This window comes from Hydra vulgaris, chromosome 13 (genome assembly GCF_038396675.1).
Source record: "Hydra vulgaris chromosome 13, alternate assembly HydraT2T_AEP".
NCBI lineage: Eukaryota > Metazoa > Cnidaria > Hydrozoa > Anthoathecata > Hydridae > Hydra > Hydra vulgaris.
In genome coordinates this window covers 46717399-46735000 of record NC_088932.1, presented here as the reverse complement: position 1 = coordinate 46735000, position 17602 = coordinate 46717399, and the positions used below count along the sequence as shown (strand labels likewise).

Genomic DNA, 17602 nt, shown 5'->3' with positions numbered 1-17602 from the left:
ATGATTTAAAAAAAAAACTTTTATATAATAATAAGCAATTAAACAAATTCTTTAATATAATAGAAAAATATATATCTATAATGGAAAAAAAAATCTACAATTTGCTAAAAAAATTTTTTTCGAAATTTCTTATCAAAATTCTACAATGACGTCATTTAGTAAAACTCTTTAGAATTAAATGCGCTTAAATAAATTATAAAGTCTGTAGATTGTGGCGTATATTTTAAAGACTTTGAGAGAATTGCTACTGCGGAGATGGCGAGCTTCGAGTAAAACAACAAAGTTTGTTTTTGTTCGTATACATTCATTATTTTGTTTTTGAAAAATTCTGCCCAAACATTTTTTTTTTTTAATCATTCTCTTTAAAACATAACTTGTCTCAGCACTTTGGGATCCCTTTAAATATCAACAAATAATCTTTCAAAATTGGGTTAGTTTACAACTATTTGTACATATACCAACAAAGATTTACTAAAATAACTTTAATATTTTACATTTTAACAATTATTTGATGTTACTTTTATGTGTTTTTTTGTTTGGTTGAAATATTATTTTAATTAATTCCTTTGATTAATATGCTCTTGTTTGAAGCTTGTTTGTTTGAAGCTTGTTTATAACTGGATTGGATCCAAAATATATTTTGTTTTTTACAAACAAAATGGTTACAAACTGAATATTTTTAAAAAGTATTGGAATGAGAGTAACTTAACTAATTTATATTACTTAGGATCTATGGTATTTTAAAACAAATCTTGTGTGAGATAAGTTCAAACAGTCGTAAACTAATCAAATTTTGTATAATTATTCCTTAGTGATTAATAAAGACATTGTGTGAACTTTACTAATAATGCATTACAATTAATGTGTAAAAACAACCTGTTACTCAAACTTTCAATATTTTGTGGAAGATCTAAAAATTGTTCTAAATTTAAAATTTTTACTGATGCTATTATGTGGAGTTGAAAAACTTCATATTTATCCAGGACGGGGACCGTGGTGGTTCATTTTAAACTTATTTTATTTTTTATTTTATGAGTTTGTATTAAGTATAACCCTACTAATATAATAAGACTAGTAGGGTTGTTAGCTGGAGCTGAAACATAAAGTATAATACACTATATTTTTGAATGAATGTAAACTTGTAGTTAAGTTTTGCAATAACTTTAGGTAAGAGTAAAAAAAAAACTTGTAAGCCTCAGCTCAATCTTCCTGGTGTAAGCCTAAGCCATTAGTTTTCTTGGTGTGAGCCTTAGCCAGTAATTTTCCTGGTGTAAGTCTCAGCCAGTAATCTTTTAAGTGATAGTATTATATATAAAAACAATTAATCTTGATTTGCAAAATTTTGGTCTGGACCAGGAAGAACATCTGAGCATAAAAAAGTAGTTTCAACTCTTCTATAATGCCATACTTAAATAAAATGGCATTTTGGAAACCTTGTGAAACTATAGATGTTAAACTTAAAAGATTGATTTAATGCTTTAATTTAAATGTATTACACTTATAAATATAAAATAATAATCTAACAGATATTGAACTGATACAGTATTTTCAAAAATTGCAAAAATAAGATTTAACTTTCTTTTTAAAAGATTTTTTAATGTTACTTTCAAACATTAAATAATATGTACCACTAGTTATCAAATTTATAATTTTCTTTATAAATTATTACAATATTATTTAAAGAATAATATTACTATTGTTTTTTTACAAGATCAATTTCTTGTAAAAATGATTTCTTCTATTAAAAATACTAAGAGAATAATACTCAAGAATAAAAAGCAACTGTTTCATTCTTTTAATATATTACATTAAATTGAAACTTTTTTTTCAATTTTTATTTGGTTTTTATTTACATAAAGGTAGTGGCATTTATCTTTCACCATTTTTGATTAATAATTTATAAAAAGTTAAGACCGTGCTGACTTTTTCTTTTTCTGATAAGTATAGCACTTTGAAATAAATATATATTTCTAACAAGTGCAGCACTTTGAAATTAAAATATTTAATAGAATTTACAAAATCATTTACTGATTGGATTTCAATTTTTCCATGCTTAACTTTGTTGGATGCTAAATGCGTAATAATTGACCCAATGCCATTAACACCTTAGTTATGAATTTTTTTAAAACGTTTTTTCCAGGTCTTATAGTTTATTCTGATTAAAACATATAAAAATTCTCAGCATAATCAACCTGAATAGTAGCAACATTTAATGATGGATTCAAAAAATCAGTAACATTTTTTTAAAAACATTTGATTGGTCTTGCTTCATTCTAACATTCTATGCAAATTTTTCTCTTATACTATGATGATTCTCTTGTTATGATTATTCTCTCTGATTATACTTTAATTAGCTGGTTACTGCCGTTGCTTGTTTGAACTTTACTATTTTAACATGGATTAAAAATTTTAGGAAAAACTTAAAGTTGTTGCAAATGTTACATTTGTTGTAGAAACAATCAATTAAGTCCGTACAAACAAAATTTTCAAGCATCCTCTATCCAATTTTAATGTTATAAAACAGAAGAGAACCAACTTTCACTAAGGAATCCCAAGCAAATCATATATATTTTTTGGCAACTATAAACACATAGAGCGTGAGGCAACTTTAAGACACATTTAATGGTTGAAGTTCACAAAACCTGCTTAATTCAATCTTGGCACTCTTGTTGAAAAAAATAATGCGCTTTTTTAAGAGTTAAAAGAAGATGACAAACTTGAACCCAGAATTTTTTTTTCCATTTGTAATTACTGAAACAAAATCCTTGAAATTTGTATACTAATAGCAATGGAGAAATAACCAACATTCAAGAAAAACTTTATGACTGATATTTCCAAAATGATTTTTGATAGTTACTGGGAAATTACTTTTTATGCGGAACAACTCAGTAAGTAATAGGAATTAAAGTAATTTAACCTTTGGTTTTAATTTATTAAAAATTTATCTAATCTTTATCTAACTTTTTTTATCTAAACAAATACAAAAAACTAAAAAAGAAAAACTCTTGGGAGTTGCAATGAAAAACAACTTTCTTGTAACATAAAAAAAATCAGTATTTAAAACATTAAAAAACTCTCTGGAGTTGTGATAAAAAAAAGCAACTCTGCATCTTTGTAAACAAAAAAAATCTTTTAAAAATATGGCATACCTTTAAGGTAAATATACACAGCTTTAACTTATGTTAAATAAATTAAAAACTAAAATACATCTAAACAAAACATTCCATTCAAATTCAGAAATGTAAAAACATTAAATTTAATACTTAATGTTTTTACATTTCTAATTTTTTATTAATATATATTTGCATTTATATTAATAACAAAACATAACTTTTTGGCTTAATATAACAAAACTAAATTATTTTTTTGCTGAACATAACAAAACTTCAATTTTATTATTTTCAAAAAAGTAAAATATCTGATCAATGATAAATGGAATTTTTAGAGTAAAATAATGCCAACTTCCTTTTCCAATAATTTAGATGTTTTAATTTTATGGAATTTTTTTTTTTTTTTTTAAATTGCATAAAATTATGCTTTTAGAATCATTAAAATATCTTAAATAGAATAACATTATTAAAAATATACTTTGAATAAACTTTCATAGGTCTATATCAATACTCATTAAAAATTGGGAAAAAAAAAGAGTGATTTAAAATTAACTACTTTAACAGAAAGTAGCCAATTTGAAATCTGAAATTGCAAATGAATTTAAAGAAAAAATGTTTATCTAGAATTATTACCTTAGCTGATGTAAAAATCTTTTGCACTGCTTTAGAAATCTCAGGCCCAATTCCATCTCCAGGTATTAATGTAACTTTCCTGTTTGCCTAAAATAGAAACAATATAAATTTAAATTTTTACACTTTGTAATAATTTTTAACAATAAACTGTTAAATAGTTAAGTTAAATACCATTTAAATGTTTACCATTTTTTTAAACTATTTTTCTTTTCGTTTTTGTAGTGCAATAATTTGCAGTATTTTAAAAGGTACATTTGTAAATGAACAAAACAACAAAAATTACTTAAAAATGATACAAAATAGATAAACATTAGCAAGACGAGTTGGATAGCCAATTGACATGTGTTTTATAAGGTATATTAATGAATGTAAACTGACCTACATAAAATCTACATAAAAAAATACGCAATAAATTGAAGCTATGACATATTGATGTGATTATCACAAACCAGCCAGAGTCTTTATTAGAAATTATTGAATATTGCCTACTAGATAAAACTGAAAAAGACAAAACTCACCAATTCATCAAGTTAAGTTCTTAACCCACACAAACAAAAACATACAAAAAAGATAAATAAAAAACTCAAGCAGATTTAGAGATGGTATCTCAGTAAAAGTAGTCATTCTAGGCACCTATTAACTGCATCCGATTACTGTCTTGTAGAAGGCCTCCTATGCAAAGACTTTGGGGCAAGCAGAAAATTTATGATAACCAGCTTGCACCAAATCTAATAAACTGGGATGATGTAAACCTGTTAGTGTTTCCTGTCATGGATTATGAACATTGAATCAAATCAAATATATATATAATTTGTTTTCTCTTGTGCTTCTTATTTTGTAATCTCCTAAGGGTACAGCTCTAGAACTTGGTTTAATGTTTCTAAGGCCAGCTTACTAACTGTAAAATATCAGAGTATAAACAGTGCCATGTTGTGCATAGAATGAGTTTCTGTTAGTGCATTTGGTGTGGACTGTCAAGATAAATAGCCCCATAAAAGGCCCTTTATTATTACTTTGAGTTGATTAGTTGGAAACAACTGCATAGTTGTAAATATCCAAACCACTTCTGCTTCCATTCATAACGTTATTTCTCAATTCTCTACAGATTTTGGTTTAGACAACATCCATTGTAAATGTTGAACCTGCTATTGCTTCCAACTTTGAGCCTTTGTCCCATCATCATAAGGTTGCATCTCTTTTTTACTGATACTAACATGTCTGCTACTCGAGCAGGCTTGTACACTTGTTCCATCAACCAAAACTCCATATCACTCGTCATTCAGCAAAGTGGCATCCTTTTACTGTAACTATTTCTTCATGCTTAAAAAACTTTTATTTGTTTAGTTTCTTTTCTTGAATATTGATGCTTTGGAGTTATTTCTGGTCTTTATGTTTTCCTGATTCATACAATTTATAGTTTTTAAAGTCTGACAACTGCATGCTTGTTATTTAACATCTTTGTTTTCTGTAAACTCTTAACTTAATTAGTGGTTGTTTGCAGTCTTCTTGAGTGAATTTATTACACTAAAAAAATCTTCCATCACAAACAGCAATATCTGCAAACCTTTACATAAATCCAAGGACAAAATTAACAAGGAAATGCTTTAAAGAAATCAGAAATATTGAACATAAGGGCCTGGTTAATCTCTTCTCATCAACTCAACTACCAAACCATTCTTTGACAATTTTATAACTTAAATTATTTATCAAATTTTTTTTAACTAAATGAATTTCAAATAAAAAGAAGACTTACATCAGAGCTCAGCTGTCTATACTCTTTTGAAAAAGAAGCCTATAAAATAAAAACACTATAGAATATAAAAGTGGTAAAAATATAAATCTTTTTTTTATAAAGAAGTACTCTTGTAAATAGGTAAATAGTAAACTGAGGAGCCATAGTACTCACAGACACATTTTCATATAAATCTTAGTAATAACAAGTTATCTTCAATTACATACTCACACAAACAGATAGACACGCACATACTACATTTACAAGCTCAAACATCTACATACATCTTATACTCATATTTATCCACATAAATTTTACAGTCATATCCACAATTAAACTGGGGTTTTACATTAGAGTTTTCCTTCTCCTAACTAAATTAATCTAAAAGTTACTAATTAAATTAGCTAATTGACAATAATATTTTATGCTGTTGGTAAAATAAAAAACTTTAGTGTGAAAACTAATGTAACATGAATTAATTGCTGTTAAACTGTTAATAGAAAGATATATATATACATACATATATATATATATATATATATATATATATATATATATATATATATATATATATATATATATATATATATATATATATATATATAGAACCCTTAGATGTTGTCCGAAAGTTTTTTCGATATTTTGTTGACAAAAAGTAAAAATTAAAATGCAAGACCGGAATTTTTTTTTTTTAATAATGATAGACTGCCTGCCCCAACCAAACCCTCAGTCGATTTAGCAGCACTCCCTTGCGGGTCAGGCTATTTGTCAGTCGATGTAGCAGCACTCCCTTGCGAGTCAGGCTATTTGTCAGTCGATGTAGCAGCACTCCCTTGCGAGTCAGGCTATTTGTCAGTCGATGTAGCAGCACTCCCTTGCGAGTCAGGCTATAAGATAGTCGATGTAGCAACACTCCGCGCATGATTTACAGTAAAAAAAATAAAAATAAAAACATTTTATTAAAAAAAATAAAAATAAAAACATTTTATTAAAAAAAATAAAAATAAAAACATTGTTTATATTGTTAAAAACATTCAAAATGTTATAAAAACATTCAGAATGTTTTTAAAAACATTCTGGTCAATTAAATTTGCGTTTTTGTGGTTTTTTTAAAAAACGATTAATTTGTAATTAAATTAATGGTTTTTACTTTCGTCCAACACGGAAATGTTGGACGAAAGTCAAAAGTAATTAAAAGTGACGTATGTGTTGGCGTAAGAATCACTTTTTTCCTTCCGCTCTTCCTAAAGCCAACAAACTATAGAACTATATATATATATATATATATATATATATATATATATATATATATATATATATATATATATGTATATATATATATATATATATATATATATGTATATATATATATGTATATATATATATATGAATTAATTGCTGTTAAACTGTATAATAGAAAGATATATATACATACATATGTATATATATTTTTCATTATATATATATATATATATATATATATATATATATATATATATATATATATATATATATATATATATATATATATATATATATATATATATATATATATATATGAATTAAGGTAATTAAAGGTATGCCAAGCAAAAAAAACACTAATTGAATTTTTGAAATTTGAAAAAGATTTATTTCTTTAAAATAAATGTATATCATATAAATGATAATAAAGCACTTGAGGCCTTTCGATCTCTGGCATTCAAATTGATTTGTAGATTTTCCTGTTCTGCAACTGGAAATATGGCCATTAGTACGATTTCTTAAATTGTTTGTTTTTCCAGTGTAAGCAGATAAACCATTACACGATAAACACTTTAAATAATAAATAATATTTTTGCTATTACAAATAATGTGACTTTTAATATTCCAAATAGTTCCATTGGACGTCTCAAACTTATCAACTTCTTGTAAATATAATTGGCAAATTTAACAACGAATATCCTTACATTTGAATAAACCTGTTTTTTTGATAAATGAAATAGAATGAAATTTTGAAGAAGTTAGTTGTCTAAGTAAATTTGGTGGTTGTTTGTAGGCTATTACTGGATGAATATTTGAAAAAACCTCCTTTACCCTTGCATTAGAAGAATGACTAAGTAAAAGGTTAGTTTCTGTTAAAACAGGCTGGCAGTTTAAATTGCTATAAAATGTAGTAACCAAAGGAAAAACTTCTTTGGATTTTTTTAAAGGTGCTGGTCCTTGTAATTTGGCATTATGAAATGCTTTTTCTATAATATTATCTGGGTAAAGACATTCTTTTAACCATAATTTTAGTTCCGTTGAACAGTTTTTCTGTAGCATAATTCGAGGTAAAAACAATTATTCTTTTAGCAAGATTATATGGGATATTATTTTTTATGTGGAAAGGATGAAAACTATTATAATTTAAATAGTCGTGGGTATTTGTTTCTTTGTAAAATATATCTGTTTTGATATATTTTTTATATTTAAGAATAACCGATACATCTAAAAAATTAATGACATTGTAGATATTTCCATTTTTATTGTATTGTATACCTAAATCAACCGTAAAACTAATTGAATTATGTAATTCTTCTAGAGAACTTTTAAACTTGGCAATGTCTTTTGGCCATATGTTGAAACCATCATCAACATATCTAAAATAAAACTGTTCAATATTTTTAACTTCTTTTTTTAAAAAATTATTAGGTAAGATTTTTGGAAAAAGCATAGTTACTTCTAAAAATCCAATTGTAAGACATGCATAGTCTGGGGAAAGTCTGTACCCATGGCTGTACCTGTAATCTGGTGGTATACTTGGTTGTCAAAAATAAAATTACTTTTTTCTAAAATGAAAGATGCAGATTCTAAGAGGAAGTCAGGGGTGAATCGATCTGCTATTAAGTCTTTCTGTTGTTCGATCCAGAATTGTAATGCTTTAAGACCTAGATTATGTGGAATACTTGTGTATAGATTGACAATGTCACATGTTAGTATTACACTGTCTGAATCAATATTTCTAGAGATATTTCTTAAGAAATCCCAATTATCTTTTATATAAGTCTTTAGTTTTTTTACAATTGGAGATAATATTATGTGAAGAAATTGGCTTAAGTGTGATGTTGGTGAGTCTATTCCAGCAATAATAGGTCGAGCTTTCAAATCTTTTGGAGGTTTCATTTCTATAAACGGAGAACTAGATTATTGAACCTTTTTAATTATTTCATTGCATTTATGAATTTTTGGAATAACATAAAAAGTACTAGATTTCCATTCAAAATTTGTAATGAAGTCTATTTTGTTTTGTGTTAGACATTTATGTTTAGCAATCATTTTTGAAAGATTTTTGAAAACTCTTTTATCTGAGTCAAAATTTGTTTTTTCATAAGTAGTTAAAGACGATAGATGATCGTGATTAACAAGTTTATCTTTATAGTATGTTGAGTCCATTAAAATTAGAGTGTTACCATTATCTGCTTTTTTGATAACAATGTCTTTCTTTTCTTTAAGTTCTTTAATCTACAGACCAATTTGACAATCATGTATTTGAACGCCAGAGATTGCACAATAAAACTATAGAACCTTTTTTCCAACTCTTGGTTTTCCTTGAATTAAAAAGTGAAAAATATTTGTTGTCATATGAAAGTCATTTACATAAACAAAAACATGACACATTTAATGGAGACTTCCTTTCAAAAAAATGTTACAATGGTAACTCATAGTTACAATATAGCAATTAAATATTTCTATTATCTAACTTTCTAAAAAGTTATAAAAATCTTGACAAAAGCACTAAACATAGCACTACTGATAAAAATAGTGAAAGGCCTCAAGTGCTTCATTATCATTTATATGATGTACATTTATTTTAAAGAAATAAGTCTTATTTTAAAGAAAGAATGTAAACTGGAACCAATAAATTACTGTCCAATCTCATTGACTTCAATTGCAAGTAAGATCATGAAGGGATTAGTGAGAGAGTACATTATTTTTTACAAACAGGATTGTATTTAGTCTTTAAGATTTCTTGATGTTTTTTAATTCTTGAGAAACAAGAAATTGAGAATGAGCTTCTCAAGAATTCTCGAGAAATTTTGAGAAATGTCAAAATCGTAATTTTTTTTAAATTTCAATATAATTTATGTTCATAAAATGTATATGGACAAACATTGGATAAAAAAAATAGCAGAGTAACAAATATAAAAGTCATTTAATATAAGAAAAAAATGGTATAAAAATATGACAAAAAAAGATATACTCTAAAATATACAAGTGTAACAAGTTTTTAATTGTTATTTATTAGTTAATTTATAAAAGAAAAAATACTAAATATAAAAATACAAAAATGAGAAACGAAAAACAGCAATTAGACAAATTATAAGCACATAAGTAATAATTTTTATTTATTGTTTTTGAAGTAATATTTTAAAAAACATAACACATTCAATGACATGTTTGATAATCTTTTTCTTTTTTTTTTGTAACAAAATCATTAGCAGTCGAGAAATAACATTTGTTTTGCGTTGAAGTTGGTTTTATTGTTCATAATGCATCTTTTAGATTTTCCAAATTTTGTGACCTTATTCCAGTTGTTTGGAATATGTTGCATTCTTTTTTAAGTGTCTGATAAAGATTCTGGTTATCATTATCATAACGTTGGTGTGGCATAATTTCTTTTGTTGTATTTGTTATAGCTAAATTTAGTTGTTCTTCAAGTGATAGCTCAGTGTTGACATTGCTGCTAGTGGACATTTCTTCAGTTAGATCTTCTTTGGAATCGGATGACCCAAACAATTTATCAAATATTTCTCTAGCAGTTTTATAAATATCATTTTTTGACAAAGATTTTAAAAAAGAAGCATATTTTTCATCATTTGTTGGTTTATGTAAAAATGATAAAGATACAACTTTATCATTTTTCCTTTTACTTATTTCTTCTTTGATATTATTTAAGAATTCTCTACTTATTTGGTTCTTTCTACATTCTTCCTCTAATTTATTAAATAAAAATTTCAAGGCTCCTTCGGCCGTTAATAACGTTGCATATGCTCAACTTAAAGCTTCTACAGTTATTTGTGTTGGTTCTAATACAGCTAATAGAATTTCGGCCATTTGTATGTAATTATCTTTCCACAAGTGGTTTAAATTTAATTCACTTAATGCCATTTGCACACAGTTTTTAATTTTTAAGAGCCGTTTAACCATTATTTCAATAGTATTCCAGCGTGTTTTACAGTCTAGTAGCAAAGCCAATTTTTTTTGTCCTTGATCTTTTACATATTTTTGTAGAACACCATTTTTTACTGGAGAATTTTTAAAGAGTTTTATAATTTTTCGTATTCCTACAATTGCATCTTTAATTTGATTTAAGTTGAAAGTTTTTGCTACATAACACATCAATTTCCAAGTTAAAGTCATCTTTACTTCCATAGTTAGCACCATAGTTACTATCTACAGTCTCATGCTCGTCTACAGATTTCTGTATTTCGTTTTTTGGTTCAGCATGGCATGATTGTAGCGTAATTGCTGCAAGGCAGGCGATAATCTACCAAACTTCTTCATAACCGCAGCACCATCGCTCATAACAGCCACAATATCTTCTTGTAAAGATAGACCAAACTCTTTTTATTTTTGCGACAGTATTTCCAAAGTTATTTCTGATGTACAACTGTCTTCGATAAAAATCAAACCAAGGTTAAATGAATTAATTTTCATTATTTCTGTATAAATGAACACCCATGAATCTACGATTTTTAATGCTTGTCCATTGTCAATAGATACGCTGAACTTTCTTTCCTTGCCCTTTAGTTTCTTTATAATCTGTACAGATAACTTTTTGTAAGGTCGTTTGAAAGAATCAGACAAATCATAAATTTCTTTAAAAATTTAATCGTTCTTTTCTTATATAAAATATCGCAATAAATTATTACTTGAAAACTCTTGCCATCATAGTATTAGTATTTAATGTAAAAAAAAGAAAAGAAAACTTTGCGCAGCATTTGGTTTACGCGCATACAAAGAACATAGAACTATAATTTGAATTAGATTAATCATTAAAGCAAACAATAACTTTAATTTTTTTCTCGAGAATTTTATTCAATTTCTCAAGAATTGAGAAATAAAAATAATGACTTTTTCTAGAGTATTCTTGAGATTAAAGAATTAAATTGTATTCTTACGGAATAACTTGCCAAATCGAGTTATCGATTCCAGAAGCATCAACAAGTTCAAGAACTGATATGACAAGTTCATTGCCGCCAAACAGCCATCTGCTAAAGTCTGCTAGACAGACTTTATGAGAAATTTAATTTTTTCTCATTGCAGATTTTTGTATTATATTATACATATATATATATATATATATATATATATATATATATATATATATATATATATATATATATATATATATATATATATATATATATATATATATATATATATATATATATATATTTATATATATATATATATATATATATATATATATATATATATATATATATATATATATATATATATATATATATATATATATATATATATATATATATATATATATATATATATATATATATATATATATATGAAGACCTCAGTGGAAAAACCGGCATTGTCACATTTAAAAAGTATTGAGAAAGTATTTGTTGATCATTAATAAATGTCTTTATTTAAAGCAAAGAGAAAAATATTTTGTATAAAAAATTACAAAATGTTTTGTTTTGAATAAATTTTAAATAAAATAATTATAATATAAATTTTTTTAAATTGCTTAGTTTCATTTGCTTTAAATAAAGACTTTTATTAATGATCAATAAATACTTTCTCAATACTTTTTAAATGTGACAATGCCGGTTTTTCCACTGAGGTCTTCATATATATATATATATATATATATATATATATATATATATATATATATATATATATATATATATATATATATATATATATACACATATACATATATATATATACACATATACATATATATATATACATATATATATATATACATATACATATACATACATATACATACACACATACATATATATATATATATATATATATATATATATATATATATATATATATATATATATATATTTATATATATATATATATTTATATATATATATATATTTATAGATATATATATATATTTATATTTATAGATATATATATATAGATATATTTATACAGGGCTTGAAATAACAAACTTTTTTGTTACGGCCAATTTGTCTGATATATTCTAACGTACTCAAATTTTTTTGACCACATAAAAAATATTTGATTTTTTGACCACATAAAAAATATTTTGTTTTTTTACAACTTGACCGCGCAATTTGTTTTGACAACTCTTGGTGTTTCAAAATGCATTGAAAATAAAAAGAAAATTTGTAAGATAAATTATCTAACAAAAAGAAAAAAAAATCTTAAAGAAAAAGAAAAAATCTAAGCTCAAAAAACTAAAACTTGAAAAGGAAAATATATTTAAATTACGTTTTTTAAAAATTACTATACCATATGAAATGCTTTCTAAATTATTAAATACATAAATAATTATGTAAATATATTAAATACATAAATTATGAAGTTTACTTAAACCCATTAAAGTAATATTTACAATTAACCCATTTTATTTAAAACTATCAAAGAATATTATACATAATTACATTTATATAAATATGTATTTTTGTATAAATCTTTTCAAACTTTTTCTCGGATTAATTTTATAAACACTTTTAATAGCGAAAAATTTTAGCACGAAAACAAACGTTACATAACAACTCAAAATTAGTAGTGTAATAAAAAGTACTGGTTTCTATAAGCATTAAAATAACTATTACGTTAAAACTTTTATAGAATAAATTTAAAAGGGGTTTCAAAAGCCAAAATATATCACACAAAAAATAAAATAAATACTAAACTATAAATTTAAATTAATAACTAATTGTATCTTTTAAAAATTAACTCAAAAAAATGACATATTTTATTGATGTAACCGTGTCTTCAATTTCAATTTTTGTTTTGTATAAAAAATAAAAAGTTCAAAAAATAAATTTTATATATAATAGTTAATTTATTATTAATTTTGGAACAACTAAAATAAATGCACAAAAAATATTGGTGGGACAAAATGTCCAATGTTCGGCACTTATTTTTGAGCCCTGTTTATATATGATAAATAAATACATAGGTTTACCCATAGCTACTGTGTTTTACCAGGATAATGAAAAAAGTTGGCAAAACACTTGCTCAGCTGTATTACAAAAATTATATTAGTAAAAATTTTAATATTCAAGAGTTTTTTGGTGGAATAGTTCTTAATTCACCATTAAATAAGATTTTATTTTTTCTTATAGTTGTGTTTTTTATTGTCACGAACAATATTTGGAAGTATATTTCAAATTTTAGAACCATAGTGGATTATTGCTCAATTACCAAAACGATTACTGCATTTTGTTTCCTTTAATTTTAGTGTTCTTTCTGACATAGTAGGAGTAATGAATTATATAGCATAATAACATTGGTACTACCTGGATAATAGATTTGTGCATTACTAAAAGGATCTTGAGATATATATATATATATATATATATATATATATATATATATATATATATATATATATATATATATATATATATATATATATATATATATAATGGTTATCCTGCAGTTAAGCGACATGAAATAATTTTATTTTTTTATATTATTTGTATTATCTCATCCGTCGAGACTTTTTAAACATAAAGGAATATTTATTGGATTCAATATATATACCTTATACCCTGCTGCTGCAAGAGTTAGTTGCCCTCAATTTGGGGTTTGGCATGGGGAAGCAATCTTTATTTTTCATTGCTAAAATATTGAAAGAAAAGATTGCTGCCCCATACCAAATCCTCATTCAATGCAGCAGCACTCCCTTGTGGCAGCAGGCTATAATATAGTCAAAGCTTGTATTAAAGCCCTTTATGTTTAAAAAATCTCCACAAACAAGAGCGCAAAAAGTAAAAAAATAAAATTATTTTATGCCGCTTAACTGCAGGATAATCTATATAACTTAAATTTAAGAAAAAAACTTAAATTTTTGTTTTGGTACGCAATTAAGTGTATTTAAGGAATACTTTTGTTTAAGCAGTTTTTTTTTTGTTCTTATTTAAACATTTTGAGTTTTTTTTTTTTTTATCCTTTTGTTACCAGCTGTATTTCCTACAATACAATTACAAATTTTTTGCTATACATATAAATCTAAATAATTTACACTATATTGAAAGATTTTTTTATAACATATAACATGAGGTCATTGAATGAATGATTAAAAGTACAAGGCGCATTTTTTTAAAGAACTTTTCTTACTTTACCAGATTTAAATTAATACAAAATTTATGTAAACTTTGTTACAAATTAATAATTATTAAAGTTATAAACAGTTTAAGGTGATAATTACAAATTATGGTCATAACTTTCTGCAGTATTCCACGCAAGAAATTTTAATAACAAACAAAAGAAAAAAAAGTGTGCGAAAGCGTTATTACCTCTTAAAAAAATTATCCTAACTTAATAGCATTGCGTTTAACTTAGATGTGACAATGTAGTATAAAAATTAGCAATAAATAGCAGAAATCAATCAAATTTAATTCAAAATATAAATTTTATTTTTATAACCTACTTTCTCTGAAAAAATGCTGAATGTGCTATAAACAGATTTGTAGATATTCTTGCTACGTAGGTTTGAGAGAAGTGCAGGAAACGCCGCCATGATTAGTAACAACAAACTGATGGTTTACGAATGGTTCGCTTAAGTCGGGCAGTCAATCTACAAGTCACTAGAAAATTTCTGGACTGTCTTTTTTTTTTTCCTCATATTTCGCCGTACATATAACATTTACAAATTTCTTAAATTAAAGGTGTAGTATTTACAAGTTTCGCGACTTACGAAACTTGTAACTATTAAACCTTGTAAATATTACAAAATTACCAACAAGATAAATGAGTACCAATCCCTAAAAAGACTCAAGATTCTAAGTCTACCAAAAGGAAGCTACTTTTGGTAGACTTAGAATACTTGCTTTCATTTACTACAGCAAGAAAGTTAACAACTTTCTTGCAGTAGTAAATGAAAGCAACTTCTTATTTCCAATTCATAAGGCCAACATCTTTAACTTGATAAAAGAGTGATCCAATGAGGAACAAAGAGGCTTGAAATAATAACATTGGATTCCTAGGCATTGCCTCAAAGAACACATGGTTAAGATGGCGGGCATTAATAACACATTTCAAAAAAGTTGCTTGTTTGACTGTAGATAAAATAAGAATAATGGAGGAAAAAATGCGCTTACAAGATGAAAAGCTCAAAGCTAAGAGGAAAAGAGAAAAAAGCTAAGAGGAAAAGAATAAAATTAAGGTCGAAGAACTAGAACAAAAAGAGTTTGAAGTTTCCTGGCTCACAGACAGTGCTAGCCTTCCAGACTCTGACGAAACTTTTATGCCTCCTACAAAGATACAAAAGATTTCAGCGGAAGTAAAAGTTATGCTTTAGCTAAATATGGATGAATTTCTAAACAATTGGATCTCAAACATGACAAGATATGGTATTGATATTCGACCAAGAACCTGTTTGTTGATATCTCTCTATAAAGCTGGTGGTATTAACATTGAGGAGTTAAAGATCTTAAGATCAACTCTCACCAGGAAAGCACACACTGTAGTCAGAATCCCAGATCATCCGAGAGCAAAACATAGACAAAGTAAGAGGCTTAAAGTTAGTGATTCACTTTGACACTAAAATTGTAAGGCAGTACACCAGTGAAGAAGCAAATTATACAAGTCTTGAAAAGTCGGTAATGAGCGTTTCTTCTCCTGAAGCTGACTCTTGAAATTTTCTGCTTGGAATTTTAAAAATTAATAGCTTCAAGGGAAGCGATCAGATAATAGCTATTCAAAGTATCATTGAATACTATGAGCTATCAAATCAAATTATTGGGATGTATGCTGACACCATACCTAATAACAAAGAAAAGAACAAAAGAACTATAAGGAATGTTATTGTTTGTGCTTTGGGAAGGCCTGTTCTCTGGATAATGTGCAGACATCACATATATGAGAGACATGTGTCTCATGTTATAGAACTTGTTTTTGGTACAGAAAAAAGTCCAAGCAAACACCTCTATGTTTTACTTTAGAAGCTATGACCGCAAATACACAGAGAAGTTAATAAACTTGAAAGAATTGTCAAATTTGAATAGTTTCAGGATGCATTTAGACCAGGTACTCTTTTGCACCAACTTGTAGTTCAAACTAAAAAATTTTGCAACACAGCACTTCAGAAAAACACTTTCCAGAGAGGAGACTACAAGTATCTTTTCCAACTACTGGCTTACTTCCTGGGTGCAGATGTAGCTAATTTCTTCTTTAAGCAGCCGGGAGCTCACCATGAGCCCAGGTTTATGAGTGACTGTCTTTACCTTCTTGTCCTCCCAGTGGACACACGACGTTATTTCAACGTTGATTTACGGTTGATTTTTAATCGCGACGTCATATAACCAAAAATCAACATTTTATCAACGTTGAAAATTCGTTGAAAACGATCAACTTAACGCGACGTTGAATCAACGTTAATTCAACGTCTATATTATGAGTTCCACCGTTCGTTTTGCATTTTGAGAACTCAAATACGCATGCGTGACTTTGCGAGTCATTAATAAGCCCATCTATTGCCATTTCATAAGGTTTTGAGTTTGTCAATTTAACGATACCACATTACTTAATTTGCGATGCATTAGTGATAAATATTAAATAGATCTTTTTTTTTTATTTCATTAGTGTGTATGGCATAAAGAATTTGCTTGAATTTGTTTTAGAGTTTGTTTAAGTAAGTAGTTTTTTAGAGTTTGATTAAATTGTTTTACTATGTATTTAGTATATTTGACTAATTTTATACTATATATATATAAATTTTATATTATATATATAAATATAAAATATATATTACCAATGTTATATATATATATATATACATATATATGTATATATATATATATATATAAATATATATATAATAATATTAAAATAATTTAAATGAGAAAATACAACTTTATAATGGAACTTGAAGTTTCATGCCATTCGGCAATCATCAGCCATATTATTCAAATATAAA

At 25.9% G+C, this 17602-nt stretch overlaps 1 protein-coding gene across 1 annotated transcript in view; it reads right to left on the bottom strand.

The window, feature by feature from the left end:
• Positions 1-15395, bottom strand: part of LOC100204979 (isocitrate dehydrogenase [NAD] subunit alpha, mitochondrial) — a 45667-nt gene extending 30272 nt beyond the window's left edge. The window contains exons 1-3 of the mRNA XM_065816301.1: positions 15116-15395; positions 5497-5535; positions 3744-3830 (exon numbers count right to left, since the gene is read on the bottom strand). Of these exons, the coding sequence (XP_065672373.1) occupies positions 3744-3830; positions 5497-5535; positions 15116-15205 (216 nt within the window). The 5' untranslated portion in view covers positions 15206-15395. The remainder of the gene's footprint in view (positions 1-3743; positions 3831-5496; positions 5536-15115) is intronic.
• Between the last annotated feature and the right edge of the window lie 2207 nt (positions 15396-17602).